A 20,831-nucleotide genomic window follows, 5' to 3' on the forward strand; every position below is an offset into this window, starting at 1 on the left:
TGTCATTATTGGATTGGAAAAGTAAACCACCACAGATTTAGCATCACCAAGCTAAGGCATGGATAACTGAGACGTGCAGCTTTGCTGTTGACACCTGTGATCCCTTCTAAGGCCACCCTGTTTATTTGTCACTGTTTGACAGCAGTTCACACTATAGCAGAGCTCAATCTCATTCTCAACCTGCCACCTACAGGGTTTGGGGTTTTTTTTCTCCAAGATTAAACTCATTTGGAGAAGAAAAAATTAATTGGCAGTGGCTCTTAGCTCCTAACCTAGAGAAGAGTCAAGGAAATATTCAACCTGGGTCCTGCCCTTTGGCAGATGCCACTCTATAAAGCATTCATGGTTCCATAATCTCCTTAGGAAGCAACCAATGCTTTTATTATGTTCACCCTCAGAAAGAAAACTAATGATTAACTTATTATCACTTTATTTTGAGATTGTACTGCAAGAGTGCACATCACCTTACAAACACAGAGAAGATGACACAGGCCTGCCCCGAGGAGTTCACAATTCCACTTCAGCAAATACAAAAAAATTCAGTGGACAGGAAAAGGTGGGAGAGGTAATGCTGGCAGGTTAAAGAGTGGGTTTTCTGAAAGAGGGGATTGTCTCCAGAATAAAAAGCAGGTGACAGAGGGTCAGGCACAAGGAAGTGACAATCAGCAGTAGGAGGACAACGTGGAGCACAGGACACCTGCTAAAAACAGATTGCACAGAGACAGGCTGGCAGCACATGGAGGAAAACAAGGACCTGTGGGCTTTATAATTAACGTGTAAGATTGCAGCTACATAACACATCATTGTTTCAGCTATTCCAGAGAAGATAACATAGTGAATCAGAAGTGGCCCTTTTTTTTTTAATAAAAACCCACAAACCAGTCCATTCCCAACAGGAATCTGTTGTACTATAATACTATTTTCCATTATGAGCACTTTGGAATTTTAAACTGGGGTGTAGGGAATATCAAAAAGCTCTGCAGGTGCAGAAAAAAAAATCAAAGGGGAAAAAAAAGAGAGTAGCAAAAATGCATTGTTTAGAGATTTCATTCCTTTTACCCTACAGTATCTGCTTTGAATTTTGTAGCACATTTTCCAAATTCATCAGCCTGTCAAGAGGGAAATCTCCTACTAGAAAACATTTTAGTAATTTACAGACTTAGTTAAAATCTCATTATCCTGCCATTTTCCTTTGCACACAGAGCATGAAGAGGCCAGGCTTTGCTGTGGGAGTTGAACATTTCAGTTGCTGTAGCAGCATTGCACTTAAATTGGTGTCTCAGCAAGATTTGCCCCCTTTTTTTTCCCAGACATCTGTGTCCAGTTTCATCTCAAGGATCCAGATATAGCTTTGCTCAGTGACTGTCATAGTGTGTCCTATTAAGCAGAACAGCACAGATTTTCTCTGCTACTTCTGACATTGTGTCATTGCATTAGTGCTATAAAGGCTGTGTCAACAGGGCTTAGGTTCTGACAGATTAGTGAAAGCAAAAAGCTGTCACCCTCCCTTCCCCACTCTGTGAATTCAATTTTATTTTAATACAAATGCAGATTAAGTGCATGTGAGAGGCTGTAGAGCCTGGGAGCAGTGTCTCCAGCAGGTGCAATCGGTTTACACAGCAACACCTTTGACTCTGAGGTACTCACAGATCAGGTTTCTGCTTCCTTACATTCAGCTGGGGTTACTTCCATGGAGCCCTTTCCCATGGCCACCCTCCTTGCACTTCCCATATGGATCAGGGTAAGGAGCTACAAAGGACACAAAAACCCCCAAGTCCTACAAATTCATCATTTAGGAATTATGAGAGCAGTACAAGACATTGACCTATATTTGAGTTCCACAGATAAATGCATTATTGATGCCAGCTGCTGGGACTCCACTCTTTGGTAGCACATTTATTTTCCCCACAAGGTGGCTCATGCACCAGGCATTGTCTGGTCCTGAAACACTCTGCTGGGAAGCAGCAATGCTGTTTTCCACTCCAAATGTATATAATGTTATTATATACAACTCTATTTCCCTAAGCATCAAAGGATGAGGCAAACTGCCCCTGATCAACCGCCCCAGCTGTGTTTCTGCTGTGCAAGACAATGTTTAGAACAATCTGAAGGCAGAATATTGCCCTCCTGCAATACTGACCCCACTGCTGCAGGAGGTGCAGCTCTGAAGCAGTTATGCCACAATCAGTAGAGTGTTTGCACATCTTGCATGCAGGTGCAGGTTTTTGATAGATAAATATGTTAGTTTGGTTCACAACTGTCAAAATAAATTTCACCCCATTCGATCAGAGCAGTGTTTCACTTTAGCCCAGTGTGTTTTCTCCAGCTTTGGCCAATTCTTACAGGACAGAACATGCAGACAAGTATCTTTCCTTGGCATAACTTTCTTATTTACAGCAACTTAAAATCTCCCTGAGTTAGTGGATGCATCAGACCATTGTTTAACCAGCCTCTTCTTTAAAAAAAAAAAATGTTACTTCTGTTCTCCACTACATTCTGCAGCAAAGAATTCCAGTTTGACTTTGCATGATCCAGAACATGATCCCATTTGTCTGTTCAACCCTGAACAGCTAAAAGCCTCCCTCTGTACCCACCAGGACATGAGCTCTCCTCACAGCTGACCAGCAGCTTCTGACATTAAGCACACACATTCACCAGATCATCAGATTAAACTGGATTTGAAGATATCCCTAATAAAGGGCAGGATCTGAGAATTGCAGTAGGGAGGTAGATGGCAGAAATAAAATTGTGTTCTTTGAAGAATGTGCAGCTAAATTAAAAGGCAGCAGCATCTCCACTAAGACTTCATTCAAATATGCCACTCTCTGTTCCACTATTTTGCTGAGACATATGTAACAGGCATTTAAGTGACATAAGAGTGGAAGAAATCACATTCAATTCTGAAACTGAGGTGGAAATAATGCTGGCTAGCACACAAAACACCAACTCTGCTTTAGGACACTGAGACTATGGATGGAGGCTCACACACCTGATACTTTATCTGTCATTGTCACGTCACAAGTATCTCTGAGCAGGAACAGGACTCTTCTCAAAATATTTAAAAGTATTGTAATATAAAATGCAGAAATCTGCAGAAAGCCCTCTGGCTGTACCACTGCTGGTGTGTCTCTGAACATGTACTTGAGACAAGACAGGTGACCAGCAAAATTAATCAAAACTCTGCCTTCTTAATTATTGCTCAAAAAAAGATGGAAAGCTCACTAAATCATCAATCACCAAAACTCAAAAAGTTCCAGAAGAACACAGTGCTGACAGCAGGCAGTAAATCTGCCTTGAAACAAACACATTTAATAAAGGCAACACATTATTTAAAAAAAAAAAATCACAGATGTGTAAAATCCTCGAGTGGTGAATCCTGAAAGGAGTGAAGACTACCAGGTACCAGGGAGTGCAGAGCAGCAGCGACTGGAGATGGCGCTGCCGGCGCACGGAGCGCTGGCCCCGCCACCGCCAGGGAGGGACCCGCGGGGCTGCAGCGAAGCTCAAACCCTGCCCGGCCCGGGGTTCTGCCTCCCTCAGGGGCTGCAGCAAAGCTGGAACCTGCCCGGCCCGGGGTTCTGCCTCCCTCAGGGGCTGCAGCAAAGCTAGAACCTGCCCGGCCCGGGGTTCTGCCTCCTTCAGGGGCTGCAGCAAAGCTAGAACCTGCCCGGCCCGGGGTTCTGCCTCCTTCAGGGGCTGCAGCAAAGCTGGAACCTGCCCGGCCCGGGGTTCTGCCTCCTTCAGGGGCTGCAGCAAAGCTGGAACCTGCCCGGCCCGGGGTTCTGCCTCCTCCAAACCCCAGCGAAGGAGCTCACACCCAGCTCAGCTTCCAGGTAATCTTGTCACAGGAAGGCCGCAGCACGGTGTTGTTTCTTGGACTTTTCCAACCAGACATAGAAAAGTTGAATGTCTGAGCCCTTGCCAGGCTTTGCAGTAAAACACCACCACTATTTCTCCAGAATTGTTTTATTTCTGCCCCAACCTTCCCGCGGCCACCAGCTCAGCCCGGTGCAGTCGGTGCTCCTCCTCAGCCCCGCACAGTCCTGCTCCCACTCAGTGCAGTGCTTAACACAGGGCTCCAGAGCCTGAGCTACCGACCTCAACAAGAAGGTTAAGGGCAGAAAAGTCTGCTTTAGACAAGGAAAACCTCTATAAAAATAAGCAGGTTAAAAATTCCCTTTGTATTCCCTCCCTGGTGTGAACAGGCCTGGGGCACCTTTACCCACACGTATTGCTCTGGCAGCAGCTCCACCTTACAATCAATCACCAGCTGCTCTGTCCAGACAGAGCATCAGCATTGCAGAAGGCTCCTAGAACAGCCCAAGTGGCAGCATTTTGGTCAGTCACAGTAACCTGGTGTTCAGCAGCTTAGTGACCATTATCATAGCAAGGTAAATCAGCTATGGCTAAAGGAAAAATGACATCACCACATCACCCTGCCATATGTCCACAGGATGCAGTTACCAGACACAAAGGAGTGTTCTGCACTCCTGGTTCTTTTCACCAGCAGGTCAGCTCATGTGAACACCAAGGTATCTGAAGCCCCAGAACTCAGCTTCAAGAAGCTTCTCCACTTTTTACTGAACACACATTGCTGCTCCCCTCCCAGGGGCATCTCAGGGGGGAAGGAGAGGCAAAAGGCAACAAAATGTCAAAGCACTTCATCGGTAAACAAGATCCAATTCTTATCTCAGAGGCTCCAGGACTGCAGACAGTTTAAAACACGTACAGCTGAGTTTGTGAACCGGGAAGAAGAGGAATTCCAGGCCTCCCAAGGCTTGGTCTAGGACCAGCAGTCCACTATAGGCTCTTCATTTCAGTGTGGAAGGCAGATCCATTGCTCACAGTCTGTGTCATTTGCAGTAATAAAAGGTTTGGGAGCTGTCAGTGCTAGCAGCCAACATTGAGCAAAACACTGAAGCTGTGCTCATACACATAGGAATAAAAACCCCTTCCCTGCCTCAGGAACAGGGATATGTCTGGAGAGACAGTAAAACCACGGTTCCAGCTACACATCAAGCAGAAAGACCATTATGAAGCCTTGGGGAGGGAGGACAGTGCAGCTTGCATCCGAGACTGTGTCAGCCAAGTTTGGGGGAAGAAGGGGAGAAAACAGACTGCAGTGTGTTACATTTGCAAACTCAAATTATGGTCCGTCTTCCTTCTTCCCCCATCCCTCTATTCCTTCTCTCCCCAGTTTCCCATGCAAACTCTCTGCTGCTGGAGAGTGTGATCAGGGGATAATTTAAGACACAATAGCTGTGTGGCCTTTATAAAAAGGAAAAGTGTCCCATGTTTTGGAATAAGGAGTGGGAAGTCTCCTCCTGCCATATTTCTGAGGAAATCTCAGTCTGATGTCCAGCCCTCACTCCAGTGATGAGCAAAGACTGGCAGAGCCAGGGGAGAAAAGTCCTGGCTTACACCACAGGTAGAACCCACAGATGTGGTAGGAACTTGTACAGGGGAGGTTGCACATGAAGCACCAGTTTAAACAAAGGCTTCCTCAGTGGGAGTGCCGTTGATTTTGAAGAAAAGTTTGGCATCTTCCATCTTCTGCTTCTTTTCTCTCTCTAGCCTGCGCCTGTAGCAGACCAGGTAGATTGGGAGGCAGAATCCCAGGAGGCTCAGGCCAAGCAAGCCAACATTCACCTGCAGGAGGAAAGCAAACCAAAATTAGGCTGGTTAGGAGAAGACAACAACCCAGCCACGCGTGCAGCAGTGTCAGAGCCCAGCCCACATCACCAGCTGTGGGCAAACAGGACACACCCTGCTCCCTGTGCTGGCAACATCCTCCACTGTTTTCATCCTTAGAGAACCTTGTGTGTGCAAGCTAAATGCTGCAAGAGTTTGTCACTCTGGATTATGGTTGTGGGAGTCTTGTTCCATAGAACAGGCAAGGGCTGGTGGAGCTGCAGGTGTTTCACACCAAGTTTGCTGATTGAAGAGCAACAGGCATGGGCACATGTAGCCTAGAGACCAGAATTCTCCCCAGCATCACCCATGTCACAATTTTATTGAGCTGCCCAGACTCTCAGCAAGACACCACATCAGCCCTGCCCTCAACAGCCATTTGGCTTTTTGGTCATTAGCATCAGCAATCCAAAATTTATTGGTAATTGGAGCTTGTAGTTCTCAAGCATCACAGTGTTCTTTCTCAATTTTGAGGTCTGCTCGAACTCACCCATTTTTAACCTGACAGATTCTGACTCACCACATAAAGTGTTAGTGGAAAGCACTCCCTTCCTCCCCTTCCATTCACCATAAGGGTTACTGGCTTCCCTGCCCAGGGACTCATTACTCACACAGGGACAGGGAAAGGTCTGGACAGCACCAAGGTAACAGCAGACTGAGGGACATGTAAAATTACAGCTGTTTTTAACCTTGGTCCATGCACAGGAGTCCTTAAATGAGCTAAAAATCATCTTAACCCCCAAGCTTTCATATCAAAACTGAGAAGAACTTGCCCAGAGGGGGTCTCCTTTCAAAGGTCCTGTCAGTGCCATGAAGAGAGGCTGCTGCAGGAGGGCAAAGAGGGCACTGATCAACGACTGCAGCCCTGTCAAGCTGCCAAACTGAGTCGAGGGGTATCTGTCAACAAAGAAAGCAACAGCATTATTATGTGTCACCTTGACTTCATATCACCCAGGTCAGATTACATTCCCAGCCCAGTAACAACAGAGACCAACGTGAGAGCACAGTGCCAAGACAGGCATAACGTGCAGAACTCCCTCCTGCAGTTAACTGCCCCTGCAGGGTAACTGCCCCTTTTTACAGGGTATTTACACAGACCCTGTGGTGTCACACTGCTCCTGAGAGCAGGATGGAACTGCTGCCAAGGCTGGAGCCGCCTTCTTCAGATCATTCTCACCCTGAGTCTCAGACTTTAGCAATATCAGATCCAGCACTTGTTTTGTTTTGCAGCTCTACTGTGGGCAAGTGGAAGTGCTTATACAGCTCCTGTTTCTATTGCACAGGGAGCAGAGTGGGGATATTTACAAGTTAAAAGCAGGGCTGCTTTATCCAGATGACAACACCAGTGCCTGAGCAATCATTTTCATCTGGTCATAACAATTTGCTCCCTTTGGAGGTGAGTGAAACCTGCACAACAGGTTAGTGTTTTCCTTTTTAGAGGACGAGTCTGATCCTATGTCAAACTAAACAACACTATTGACTGGCAAGTGCTGGTATCAGATAATATTAATGGAAAAATAAATTTCAGGAATCTTCTAACATCTTTCTCTTTCCATGAATGAGCAGTAATTAAAAACAGTCATGTTAAACTAAACTTGGGAAGAAAGAAGCAAATCAAAACTTTTAAATATTCAAAGAAGTCATATTCAAAGCAAAAATACCTCAACTCCAGGAAATTCCAGAGTTGCAGTGGTCAAATAGGATTAGTTTACCAGTAAGGTGATACTTACTGCAACATACTTTTATTTACCTTGCCCAAGACAAAAATATTTTGCTTCTGGCTGCCAGGGAACCAAAAGTTTATACATTTCTGAAGCAGAAATGTGTTCTCTAGTCTGGATTCTCCCAGATGTGGGGCTTAGATTTCGACAGAAAGAGTCTGTGGAGCAGTGGAGTCTCCATCCATGGAGATATCCAAACAAAATCAGTTGCACTCCTGGACCACCTGCACTACCTGACCTTGGTCTGGAGAGGTCCCTTTCCAACACAACAAATCTCTGATTCCCTGAAAGAAAACAGCTCCTCTTTGTTCCTCTGTCCTACCTCAGCACCGAGGGACAGATCTGTTTTCAAGGCCAAAAACATTGCTTAATGAGGAAGAGAGCATTTAGATTCAGCTATTGATAACTTGCAAAGTTGGAAACAGGATGGGTGATCTGTCCTGGGAAAGGGAGGAGGCATCACTAATGGTATCTTGAGCAATGTTTTATCAATGTCAGCTTCAGAGGAGAGCAGCAGTGATGTTTTCAGTCCTGTTAATGTTTTACCTGGGCACATGCACACATCTGCTCATTGCAAGACAAAAAAAGCCTTGAGTTTTTACTATATAACCTGTGTGTCAATAGTTTAGTCTCACACATAACTGATTCTGGCTCTGTTGCTAAACAAGGAAAGCCCTGGGATTTCAGCCCAGCTATTGTCATGTCTAGAGGTGACTGAGGAAACAAGTTGCACCATTTTTCTCCTCTGACCATGAAGACTTTGTTCCTGATCTCCCTCTTCCCTGGACAGCCCATCATCCCAAAGCAGTTTATCTGGCCAGCCACATCTTATGGGGAACCAGAGACTTACACAGCTGCATAGAGGCCTCCCACAGCTGAGTGGATGAATCCTCTCACAATTGTGTGCAAAATGAAGGACAGAATCTGAAAAAAAGAAGCAGAAAAATGTCACATCCTAGACACCCACTCAGGTGTGCCAGAACCCAACACCAGCCATTCCTAAAAGCTGCTCTTTTCAGGTAGGATTGGGAAACCCAGACCCAAAACCTGAAATATCAGCACGAGGGAAGAAATTTGTATTTGTCTCCAGGCACTGCTTTTCCTTACTCTGCACACACACAGGATCTCTCATTTGTAGGTGGCATTGCTGCAAGGACATGTGCCCAGCAACCCCTGGCCAGGATCACAATGCTTTTCCATGGCCACCAATTTAGTTAATTTTCCACAAGTTATTGCAGACAACACGTAAGAATGAGCAAACTGCTTTTACTTGCTCATAGGCAAACTGATGTTTGCCTACATCATCAAGGTGTGTTTAAGTATAGCATCGAATCACTAAACTCCTCTGCCAAAAATAGGTGGTGCCACAGAATAAATATTTTAAGAGGTTTATAATCCCACAGGTACCATTGGGCACAGCATTTGACGCAGAAATAAGCTGCTGTACACATCACCATGTTATGCTTCTTGCTGCAAGTTTTTCCAACCTTCAGCAGCTTAAATCAAGCCCAGTTTAAATGTACAGGCACTGCTGAGAGGATCTTGGTGGGCAAGAATTAGCTGCCACACAGGCCAGCTGCAGAAACTTCAAAAAATTAAAAAAAAAAAAAAAAAAAAAAAAAAGTTTAAAGTGCAAATAAATTCTGAATCAAGTGGCATTTTAACTACAGCTGCTTGTTCAGGTTTTCCCAAGAGATCCGAAGTGCAGAGTGTTGTTTCTGCTCTACAAGTGGGGCTTGCAAAGCAGGATGGAAGTTTCCCTGCAGTGCCAATCCCAGCCCTCCTGCCACCAGCAGCAGGTTCTCCTGGCACTGTGCTGTCATTCTGCCAGCACCCCACCCATTTCACCCACTCACCTGCAAGGGTAGATTAGGAATAAGACAGGTGATTCCAAATCCAACCAGCAGGAAGTTGGTGAACACAAAGGCATTGGTGGCATTGGTGATTTTCTGGATCTGACGGTCACGCTTTTTCTTCTTCTTGTCACCTCTGGAAGGACAGCAAAACCTGGGTTACAAACACCCCCAGCAGCTGCTGGGACTCACAGCAAGATTCTCTACACATCACATCAACTATCTACACCAGTTTGGTCACAGATCTGCCTATGGAGGTGCTGGGATCTCCACCAGTGGAAGCTGAGGAACATCTGGGTAATTATTTCAGTGCTGTTACTCTTACTCTTAGGCTAGGAGGGAAGTCTGAGCCTCTCCTGCTACAACTTAAATTTGCTCTTCTCGACTGATCTGAGTGGACATGGAAGATAGTCTGCTCCTTTCCTCTGCAATTATCAAGTCTTCCTTCAGGCTTTCTTTTCTATACTGAAGAGCCAATATTCTTTTCAGTCTTTGATCCCACAACACACAAGGCAGAGCAGAGGGGGCCTGCCAGTTGCCTGTATGTCCCATGTGGGGCACACTACGCACTGCTCAGCGTTGCTCTCCTCATTCTCCTCTGAGCCATCATCACACTCTTTCATTCTCCAGTCCATGATGTATCCGATCACAGGCGCTGTCAGCAGGCACAGCAGCTGCAGGACCCCAAAAATGGAAGTGTAGAAAGCCACTGCAGGGAAAAAAAATTATTAAAAATAGTTTTCAGTCCAAGCAATAGGAAAAAATATGAAAAAACCCTTCCCATTATCACTTCTCTTATCAGTCACTCATCAGCCTTCCAGACATCAGAATAGACATGCTGGCCACATTTCCTTCAGCCATTCTGATCCTGCACTGGAATTCTCTGGGCAGCAGCAGGCAGGGCTCCAAAAATGGGGACACAGCACCCACTGAGTGTCAGTGAGGTTTATTCTGGGCAGGACCAGCAGGAAGAGTTTTTATAAGCTTTGTGTGCTGCACAGCCAGGCCTGCTTTAGTCATCCCCTCTCCTGCCTTGCTGGGAGCTGCAGCTTCTCCAGCTGGGATGCTCCAGTGAGGACAATCAGGCTGGGAAGGTGAGGAATAACCCAGTTTGTGCTGAATGGACAAGTTTGGAAGAAAGGGGACAGGAGATTAACATCTAAAAATAACATCATTTGTGAGCAATTGTTACAAAGCTCAAAGTGATGAAAATTCCGTGCTAACGATGAGAGAAGTGTCCCCGTGGCTTGCTGAGGGAAAGCTGATGCCAGCAGACTCAGAAGAAATTGTCCCCTCCTGTTACTGAGCAGTTCCCCCACCCTGCAAGGCTTTTTTCCACTTCCTCTGGGCAGCCCACGTGGTGACTGAGGCAGCACACAGAAGGGCTGGTGAGTCACGGTGTGCCACAGCTCCAAAATAAGGATGTGGCTCTGAAACTGCCCATCTCAGCACACAGAGCACAAGTTACAGCCCTGCAAGCAAAGCAGCTGAAATTCTCATTTGTCCCTCCCGTGTTTAAGCCTAGCCAAAGCAGTATAGCCAGGATTTCCACCAAAATCCACTTGGTAATGGAGAGAAAGTTTCCAACCAGCCTCTCTCTCCTGAACAGTTGCAGCAAACCCCAGCAGGGCTGCTCTGCAGTGCCCAAGGATGGCACCTGGTGATCTTTTCCTGGCTCCAGCTGCTGGCAAAGGAGCTGAGAGGAACCTCCAAACTCACATTCATGGCCCCGTTCCTCCCACAAAGACAGGCCCTGGAGTGACCCCACATCCCCTCTCATTATAGCAACTGCTGCAGCCAAGAGAAACAGGTGGCATCACTCTCTGAGAGCTCTGCAGGAGCTGATTTACTGCTGGCTGGTTATTTTTTAATAGAGGGTAAGAAGCAAGCCACGCTGTCATGTTTTGCCTCTTTATGCTGCCCTGAACATTTAATCTTAGGCTCTAAACAGCAAGGGCAGAGGGCAGCTTGAATTAAGGAGTGAAATTTATGGGGTCAGCAAGGGAAGGGGAGGAAACAGTAGCTGCTACAAAACAAGGCCCCCTCAGCTTATCTATCATGTTAAAAAATATTTTTTCCCAAGGAGAAAAAGCAGTAATACCTAGCAAAGGAAGCACACTTGGGCACAAACCTTTACATTTCCCTGTTTTAGATGCTTTTCACTCAAAACTACCCTGAGCAAACACCTCACACTGTTGAGTATTCCAGCCAAAGGTCTCTCAGTATCACCACGTTTGAGAGCAAGGTGACAATTTATCAAAGATGCAGACAAATTTCAGGTTCTAGGTATAGCAGGCCTCCTCTCCCCTGCCTTCCTACAACACAATTATTTACAGAATGTACCCTTAAAGCTTCTTCCTCATCTTTTGGGGGCTTTCAGCAGATAAGCAGCCACAGGCTGACTGCTCTCTCCACCTTTTGGTTTCCTGACAGGTCTAACTCACCATAACCTGCACAGAAAGAACTTTCAAGGACACTGTGCCTCACTGCAATTAAAGACTTCACTACTGATCTGCATGATTCTCCCCACATCCTTCTCTCCTGCTGTAATCCCAGGAATATTTAACTTTTGCCCACAACCCTTGCAGGGTTTGGCTCAGCTCTCCCCTCCCTCAGTGCTCCCAAGGGCAGCTGCAGGTGGAGGGAGCTCTCTGAGCAAACCCCAGCCAGGAGAATAAAGGCAGGAATCAGGAGGAATGTGAGGGAGCAGCATCCCATCCCCTCCTGGTGCACACACAGATTGCATTTCTGGAGAGCTGCACGTGCCTTGGAGCTGCTCTTGCTGCAGAGCCTGACACTGCTGAGACCAGACAATGCCACTGTTTTGCTGATGCCATGGAAACACCAAGACAGAGACTGCACTGCAATGAGCCCAGGCTACAATCAGGGGGAGGAAGGGGAAAAAATAAGGAAAAAATCTTAAAGGTGGCACAGAAAAATTGCAGCATACTCAAGGGGCACAATCCCTGTTTTAGCAGGGAGCTGGATCAAAGCAGAATTGGCAGCTTATACAGTTAATGTTAATTCTGAAATTCCAAGGAGGGGAGGAGAAGGAAAGAAATTAAAATTAAATTAGTACAGCAAGCCTGGGTAAAAAGAAATAATATTTTTTTTAAAGCAGTGTCAGAGTTACAAGGTAAGCAGAAAAGGAAGCAGTGTTGGGAAAGGTAGGCAGTGTGAAGTTTGTCCTGTTTCTGCTGTTTAATGTCTAAGCTGGCTCCTGAGGCAGGAGATAAAGAGCTGAATGCTGCAGGCTGTCAGAGGCTCAAGAAACAAAGCAATTCAGGGAATGCCAGGGCACTTGGAGTTTCCTGAGTTTCCTTCCCTCCCCCAGAGCTCACTCCTGTTTTCAGAGGAGTGCCTCTTGATTTATCAGCTTCATGCAATCCAGATTTAACAAGTTCAAACTGGATCTTACTACAAAGGACAAAAACAAAATTTAAAAAAAAAGGCTAAGTCCTGTTTTGCAATCCTGGGTATTTTTGACAGTAAACTAATGTACTCTTTCCTGTTTGCTCCATGAAACTTCATCAGAACTATAAATGCAGGGAGTCCAGCCCTGAGCCTCCCCAGCACCCACCAAGCTGCATAAAAAACCAGCTCTGACTTCACTTCTCCCCCCTGGGTGCTGGGCTGAGGCATTGAGTCCAAGCATTACTCATGAGAGTCAGCTGCTCTGCATTCTCTGCTTGCTTGGGATAACTCAAGCAAATACCTGCTGAAATAGGTTTTCTAGTTAAAATAAAAATTAGCAGTCCACCCCTGGGGTTACTTGCAAGAGGCCTGTGTGGGGAAATAACGTGGGGCAGTATCTGACAGACACAGAGTTAAAATTAGCCTGACATTCAAGCACCCACCTCACTGCCCCTCTGTGCTGGGCTGCTTCCAGCCCTTCCCTGGGCCCTCCCAGCAGCTGTCAGTGCACTTGGACACCAAGGATTGCCCTGCATGGAGCATCTGCTGAGCAATCAGCTGCTCGGCCTTCACTCACCAAGGCTGGGTCACTCCCAGCCCCAAGGATGCAGTGAAAGTCTTCAGGGGTTCCCTTACCTTGACTTTCATCTCCAGACAGAAACTCCAGGATGGTGTTCATGGCTCCCATGTAGAAGATGAGCCTCAGCTGGGTGACACACATGGTGATGAGGCTGAGCAGCAGGATGGGGCTGAAGACACTCTTCATGAAGGAGGGAGTAGCTGCAGAAGGAAGAACAGAGCCTCTGAAGAAGGCAGCACACCCTGGCAAACATTCACAGCAGGGCCTCTCCTGGCCAGGAGTGCCAGTGGCAGCCCCAAGGAGTTCACCTGGTGCCTCACAAACTCCCACCATCAGCAGCTGCAGATGCTGGAGTTTGGCTACCAAAGTGGGGCAAGGCAGCAGGAAAGGAGGCTGCCCTGATTTGGTGGATTAGGACAAAAAGAAGCCTCAAACCATTTGCTTTCACTATCAAGGCCAGGTTGGATGGGGCTTTGAACAACAGGTTCTGGTGGAAGGGGTGGAATTAAATGATCTTTAAGGTCCCTTCCAGGTCAGACCATTCTATGATGCTCCAAAGTAAAGAAGACTTGGTCATGGTGGCAACAATCCACCTAAGAGCCAGCAGTGCCCAGCTGCCCTGTCCCCCTGCAGCCACAGCAGCTCCCATGTGCTGTCCCCACCACTGGCTGCACCATTTGTGTTCAGGGAAGGACACAGGGACAGGATTCCTTACATAACTGGTGGCTGGCACGAGGCCCTGGCAGCACCTGGCTCACGTTTTGCTCCCTTGCAAACAGGTCTGGAGCAGAGCAGGGAGGCCAGCAGGCCTGTGCCAGCACCCTGGGGCACCCAGAACCACACCTGCACTGTCAGGCTGGCACTTCACTTCCAGGTCCACTGTAGAAAGACAGAGCTTGTTGTTCTCCTGCAGAGCTGCTGGCTCCTTGGGGCCCTTCATGGAGCTCCCCACGCTGAGACGGCGCCCCACGGTCGTCACTTGCTTGTAGAACTGCTTCCCAGTGATTTTGTGGTCAAAGCCCAGCCAGCTGAACTTTATTTTCACCCTGTTGGGTTGCAAAGAGCATGAGAGCTGCAACACAGGGTGAGGAGTCAGAGGCAGCAGTGTTGCAGGAGTCAGAAGGGCTATTTGTGGATTTCAGGCACAGGTTTCCATTACAGACCCACAAATGGTTTTGATCCAGAGCACACTGAGATACTTTCCCTGGGCCAACTTGGCATAAATCAATATAAAAATACTTATGACCAGGAACAGATCATTCTCCCTTTGTAATTCCCACAGTTTGGAAAGTTCTGCTTTGCACAGGTAAGCCATGCTAGTGGCAGGCAGAAACCCTCAGCCTAAGAGGTGGCAGCAACAAACAACATGCAAGGGGTTCCCTGTCTACTACTCCTCTAAATTCTTTGTGCCAGCTTTTCCTAGAGGATTAGGAATGGGATTAGCCCTGCAGACTCACGAGTAGTCCATGTCTTCTGGTCCTGGGAAAGGCTCCAGGGGCCAGTTGAAGAAGCAGTTGAGGAAAACGAGTCCTGCACAGCTTGCCCAGACAAGCAGGATAAGGATGAAGGAGACCCCAAAGTCATAGATAACCTGGGAATCACAAGGGAATATGGGTTTGGCTACAGGAGCAGAGAGATGCTGCAATATTCTTGGAATGAGGTCTGAGAGAAGCAGGGAAAGAACATCATGATACACTTAAAATGGGTTACTCAAGTGGTAACAAAAAATTTTGTGACTTTCTTGAAAAACCAGCAGGCATTTCCCTGCACACCTGAGACTGCAGTGAAACATCCCTGGTTCAGACCCAGGTGATTTATCCAGGCAGCCCAGGTGACCATCTCACATCCCTTCAGTGCCATCTGCCAGCCATAAATTATCTTCAAAGCCAACCACTGGTGACCATCACGCAGATAAAATACACATTTTTGTATTAAAAAATATATATATATATATATATATATATATATATATATACAACTTAGATATTAACAAAGCAATCTTTCCTAAAAAAACTTTAGTTTTTCACTTCTACTTAGTACTTCTCAAGTTTTCTATCTGCTGCATTCTTGAGGCAGTCACTTGGGAAGTCTCTGATACAGACAGGAACTGAATCTTGCAAATGCACATCCCTAAAAAAGACCTTTAGCAAATGGTCTCACTTTCTTTCCACTTTATTGCTAAATAGGACAAGACACCAGCACAACACCACCATTCCCAAGCCTTGATCCCACAGCCTCACCTTGATTCCTGGGAAAGTCACGGCAGAGGAAGCATAGGAGCCAATCATCAGAGCAATGAACGTGGAACGAAGGTCCCCAAACATGTTGGGCAGCTGTGGAGAGAGAGGAACATCAGCTGGAGCAGGAATGAGGCTTTCTCAAGGAGATATTGGCATTTAGGATTAATTCTCCTGGATACCACAATGTGAAGCAGCCAGTTGTACTTAGGCATGACTTAGCTCTATAAGATATTACTCTGCAGGTTTCACTGGTGTCTCTGGAGACAGGCAATGTCTACAGCCCAAGATTTATGCGCTTACTGATGCTGCTTCTTTCCAGACTGACAGCATATTTTGCATCATTCACCTTTAGCACAGGAGCATTTGCTCCAGCTCTTGTGCTTTCTCTAGAAGTTCCTTACCCCAAAAACTTTTAGCCACCACTTCTCCTCTCCCACAAACACATGCCCAAATTCTCTGTTTATCACCTTCTTTTGAGCCAAGGGTTGTTAGACACAGGCTGCAGTCTTTAACACACCCTGCAACACCTTGAGCTGCCAGCTTTGTTTATGCACCTTGGGTCAGCACCCAAATCCTTTGCAGCAGACCAGAAAGTTCCTGTTATAACAAGAAGGAACAGAGACAAGCACAAACAGTGCTGCTGTTTGCATTTCCATTTCTAGCCATCTCCAAGGCTCCTTCTGTGGCAGCAGACTCTCTGCTGATCATTTCTGCATCACTGGGATGGCTCAGATGCCTCAGCAGAGCTAGGTGCAGGGAAGGAGTCACAAACACCAGATACCCAAGGATTTATCACTCAGCACAGCTACTGAGCTCTGCAGCAGGCAACACAACATTGCTGCTCCTGCCAGCCACCCCCTTCACTGCCTGGGCTCCCATCAGGTGTGCTGAGAGCAGACCAGGCTGGTTCTGCAAGGAGCTGTTGGGAAAGCAAAGCTCTCAGTAAGGACAGGCAGCAGCAGCTCACAGCAACCACTTCTGCCACCCGAACAGCAAAATCACTCCCCGAATGGCTCAGCAGCCCCTGCTTCCACCCAAGATCCAAAGGCAGAAACCAAAGGAAGGTCTCTCCAGCAGGAAAGCTTCCTACTCTGCTAGGAAAGGAAGAACTCCCTGTTTTCCTAAACAACCAGAAGTGAACAAGTTTCCATCACTCACTAATGCTGTCCTGGAAACTGGAAATTACAGGGAGAAGCATTGAAGTTGTCAGGCTATGGAGAGCTGGGCTGACACCTCCTGAAGCTGGTCAATAGGCAGAGATTCTGCCGCAGGCTGGCAGGTTTCCCTCCCACCTCCTTTTTTTTGGGTCACTTACTCCCCAAATTCACTTGAGCATCACTCCCACGTCAGCCTCAGAGGACCTCAAAGCAGGACACTGCAGATGCCTTCTAGGACTGAAGGCACGAGCAGCCCTTTTTCTGTGCAAAGAGGCTGCTGAGCAAAAAGATTCAGAGAATTTCAACCTGAGCAAGCAAGTGCTGCCATCACACCCCCCTTGCAGGGCTGAAAAACAAACCCATCTTTCCCAGGAGCAGCATATAAGGCCAGCAAATCTGGCTCGTGTCACGGCGTGTTTACAAGGCAGAAATATTCCCGAGCAGGAGCACTCCGGGACCCATCTGGCTGTTCATCATCCACTGCAGAGCTTCCTATGCACTGCAGCCTGCAGGTCCTCACATAACCCCAGGCTGGGCAGCAGCAGTGATGTGCTGAGCCTGATGCTGCCCGTGAACCCTGGAGGAGGAGGAGGAGGAGGAGGAGGCAGAAGGGCTGTGCTGCTCTGCAGAGCATCCCCACACCCATCACCCCGCATGCGGGAGAGCTGCCAGCAGGCTGCTCCCGGGAGCTGCAGACAGGAAACTGCTCAAGGATCCAAAGGTCTGTTACCAGGCACTGAAAAATCTCCTCTTGGAAGCACTGCCCTCGATTTACACACTCCCAGAAAGCAGCATCTGCCGAGGGGAATGGCTGAGGGTTGTAAAAAAGGATGGTCGCTGTCACCAGGATGGGCATTTGTTTCATCCCAAACACCCCAAACTTTAAATAATGTCCAGAAATGACAACAAAACTGCTGCTCCTGCTGGGGAGCTCAGGGCAGGGCAAGAGCTGCACAAACACAGCTGCTTCTTGGCAAGGGCTGGTTTTCCCCAGAGATCCAGAGTCCACAAAAAGCTTTTTTCATGCAGCAGGAAAGGAACTTCCAGGTGGATCCTCCTGCTCTGAGGGCTGCTGGAGACACAGAACAGGAAGGCACAAACAGGAGAACCCAAGGCTGCTTCTGCCTTGATTGGGACAGAAGTCCTAGAAAGGCTAAAGATTTCCTCAAATCCAATTTGGCACCCAGCAAGGAGCTAGATTAAAAAAATTGGACAGAAGAGATTTAATGTCTTATCCAGCCCAATCAAAGCAGGAAGTGCAAACACTGAGCACTTGGAAGGGACAGAAATGTGGGACTGCCTGGAGGGGCAGAGGGGGAAAAGGGGGAAAAGTCTTGAAGAGTTCAAGACCAAAAAACCTCTCAGACAGAGCCAGCACTGGCAGTGCCTGTGCAGGTCTCATCTGAAGACCAGCCACAAAAACAACATGCAATATTTACCAAGTCATTTTTCATGCTGTCTTTATACTAGCAAGCATTGGAAAAAATGAACCACAGAAAGGAGAGAAAAAAAAAAAGGCAATAAAAAACACAAGCCATGGAGCAAGTGAGCTCTGTTTTTCTGCCACCAAAAAGGATCTAATCCTCATTCTGATCTCATCCCCGCAGGGCAGAAGTGACTCCTCCAGCAACTTCTGCCCATTCTGGTATGACAGCTCCAATTCTGCAAGACCTATGACGACAGAAACTCTTAAGCCTCTTGTTTAAAGGTCACTGACACTCAATGCAATATTAACTTTATGCCCTGTCACAAAACACTCTGTGAATGTTGCCACACGTAACTGTTTTTTACTGGAATCCTTTATTGCAGGTCTGTAATCCTAAACTGATAAATCATTTCCTCTTGCAGATTTTTTTTTCCTCATCTGCCCTACAGTGAGTTTATAATAATTTATATTGTTTTCCAGCTTTTCTCTGGAGACATTCCATATACAGAAAACAGCACAGCATTGCTACCAAATCCTGTTTCCCTCCTCTTGCAAGGACTGTTTGAAAGAACAGCAAAAAAAAAAAAAAAAAAATCAAGGCATTGAGAACTAGACTACTGAAAAATGGTATTTTTGTTCAATTAAACTTTGTTTTCCCTATTGGGGGTGTGTTTGAAAGTTACACAGACACTAAGAATATGTTCTGCAGGAAAGCCTCAAACTGCCCCCTTTGCCCAAAGCATATGGAAACTCCTGTTCCCATTCTCCAACAAACAAAAGCTCACAGAGCCCAAAGTTTTCCTAATATTTCCAAGCAAAAAAGATTCCCTACACAGAAATGTCCCCCTCCTCTCTGATTAAAGGGGGCTGTTTGCAGCAGAAAATCAGACCAAAGCAGCTGTAGTTCTTTGAAAGGAAAACAGGACAGAGAACAATCTATAAAAGGCTCTTTGTGGTAATTTATCACACATGTTTATTTCATTGCATGAAATAGCTTCGGAGCAGAACCAGCGCCAGATTCCTGTGTTGCTGTCAGAGCCACCAGCACAGATCTGTTTCCATTTCCAATCTTCACTTACATTGGCCAAGACCAAGTCACGAGGCAGAAATCTCCCCTCTCTGCATTTTAACAACAGCACAGGCTGACCTTGTTCCCAGAACTGGGAAGCCTCTGCTGGCTGCCCCCTCGTCCCCAAGCCACAGCCCAGGCACCCAGGAGCAGCAGCTTGTTTTGGCTCCACAGCTTGCCATGTGCTGTCATGATACCCTGGGGACTTGTTGCTGGAAAAGGCTTTAAACTCAAGAGGCAAAAGCTTTGTGGAGCACTGTCCCAGGCTCTAATCCTGTTTATCCCTGTCTGAGGGTCCCTGCCACCAGATCACACCGTGTCCCAGGAGGTGTCAACACCTGACATCCCACAAGCTGGGCTTCAGGGACACCCTGCCACAAAGCAGCAACCAAAACCTGCCTGGGGTGGCTGAGGACCATGGCACCAGCGGGTCTGAGCCATTTCCTGGAGCAGCTCAGGTCACCTGCAGCTGGCAGGAGCAGGGAGTCACCTTGCTGTGACCTGTGGCAGCCAGACCCAGCTCCCCTGGCACCGGCAGGAGCAGGGCTCATCATCTCCTGGGTAATGAACCTCCTTACAAAGGTCTTTTGGGTGTCCCCTTTCAGTTCAGGCCATGCAGCGTGCTCAGGACACAGCCCATGAGCTTGTCCCTGTGTCCCTCCCTGCCTGTCCCCAGGAGCCACGGCTGGAAGGAATCCACAGGGCATCACCCTGTGACAGCACAAGAGGGTTCTTGACACACCAAGTGCAGCTTGCAGGCACAATGGTAAAGCTGTGAGCTGCCAACAACCAACATACAGCTGGCTCTAACAGGCAGCAGCACAGCTCTGCTGTGGTGCAGGTAAAGGAGCGTTTCCCTCCCACTTGAGGCTATTTTTAATGACATTTAGACACCTCAGGTACCAAAATGCATCAGAGCAGCTGCACAAGCAGCTACACCTGCCTGTGGGTTGGAGAAGCCAGGCCTGAAGCCAGCCCAGCTCTTTGCAGAACACACTGAGGGATGGGCTCCACCTGAGGCATCTGAGTGGCCTCACATCATCCCTGCCTCCTTCAGAGCTCCCCAAGGCTTGGATCTCCTCTTGGAAGAGCTGACCTTTTTCCTGCTGCTGCTCTTCCTTGGCACTGCAGAACTGGCTCACTAATGAGGGCACTAATAAGTGGCTTTGCTTGCTTCTGCTGCTAAAAGCCACAGCACACCCAATCTATTCCTGCCCTATCCTGCCCTCGCTCCTATCATCACCAGTGGTTCTAAAATAATCTGTGACCCCTTAATAATCACCCAGGGAGACAATAATCAATGCTGGCAGCAGCAGGATGGGAATCCTCTCCTCTCCCACAGCACTACTGAGGTGCTCCTCTATTCCTTGCTTTTATTTGAAGCAGGATGACATTTGCCCCACAGTTCCTTGGGGTCACAGACAAGGCTTCCAGTGAAGAACACCACATATGAAGGAGAGAGCAACATCTGCACAGAGTTCTGAAAGCTTTGGGTATATGAAAGCAACAGCAGCAGCAAAACCATGGTACACAGAGTGCTCTCTAAAGCCAGCCTCTGCCAAGCTTATGTCTCAGGACCTCAGCCAGTGTCTAAGCCCTGTTAAATTTGAGGCAACTTTAACAGGAAGTTTTACTTTAACAGCAAGTTCAAGGTAGTGCAGTCCAAATCTGAAAGTTTTT

The 20,831-nt window shown here is 47.3% G+C and overlaps 1 protein-coding gene across 1 annotated transcript in view; it reads right to left on the reverse strand.

Annotated features, from left to right (window-relative positions):
* Positions 1-413: 413 nt before the first annotated feature.
* Positions 414-20,831, reverse strand: part of SLC43A2 (solute carrier family 43 member 2) — a 31,606-nt gene continuing 11,188 nt past the window's right edge. The window contains exons 6-15 of the mRNA XM_059486850.1: positions 15,500-15,592; positions 14,717-14,850; positions 14,103-14,305; positions 13,316-13,459; positions 9,836-9,974; positions 9,269-9,401; positions 8,263-8,336; positions 6,465-6,588; positions 3,664-5,649; positions 414-3,510 (exon numbers count right to left, since the gene is read on the reverse strand). Coding sequence (XP_059342833.1) covers positions 5,488-5,649; positions 6,465-6,588; positions 8,263-8,336; positions 9,269-9,401; positions 9,836-9,974; positions 13,316-13,459; positions 14,103-14,305; positions 14,717-14,850; positions 15,500-15,592 — 1,206 coding nt within the window. The 3' untranslated portion in view covers positions 414-3,510; positions 3,664-5,487. The remainder of the gene's footprint in view (positions 3,511-3,663; positions 5,650-6,464; positions 6,589-8,262; positions 8,337-9,268; positions 9,402-9,835; positions 9,975-13,315; positions 13,460-14,102; positions 14,306-14,716; positions 14,851-15,499; positions 15,593-20,831) is intronic.

The sequence above is a fragment of the Ammospiza nelsoni genome, chromosome 21 (genome assembly GCF_027579445.1).
Source record: "Ammospiza nelsoni isolate bAmmNel1 chromosome 21, bAmmNel1.pri, whole genome shotgun sequence".
Taxonomy (NCBI): domain Eukaryota; kingdom Metazoa; phylum Chordata; class Aves; order Passeriformes; family Passerellidae; genus Ammospiza; species Ammospiza nelsoni.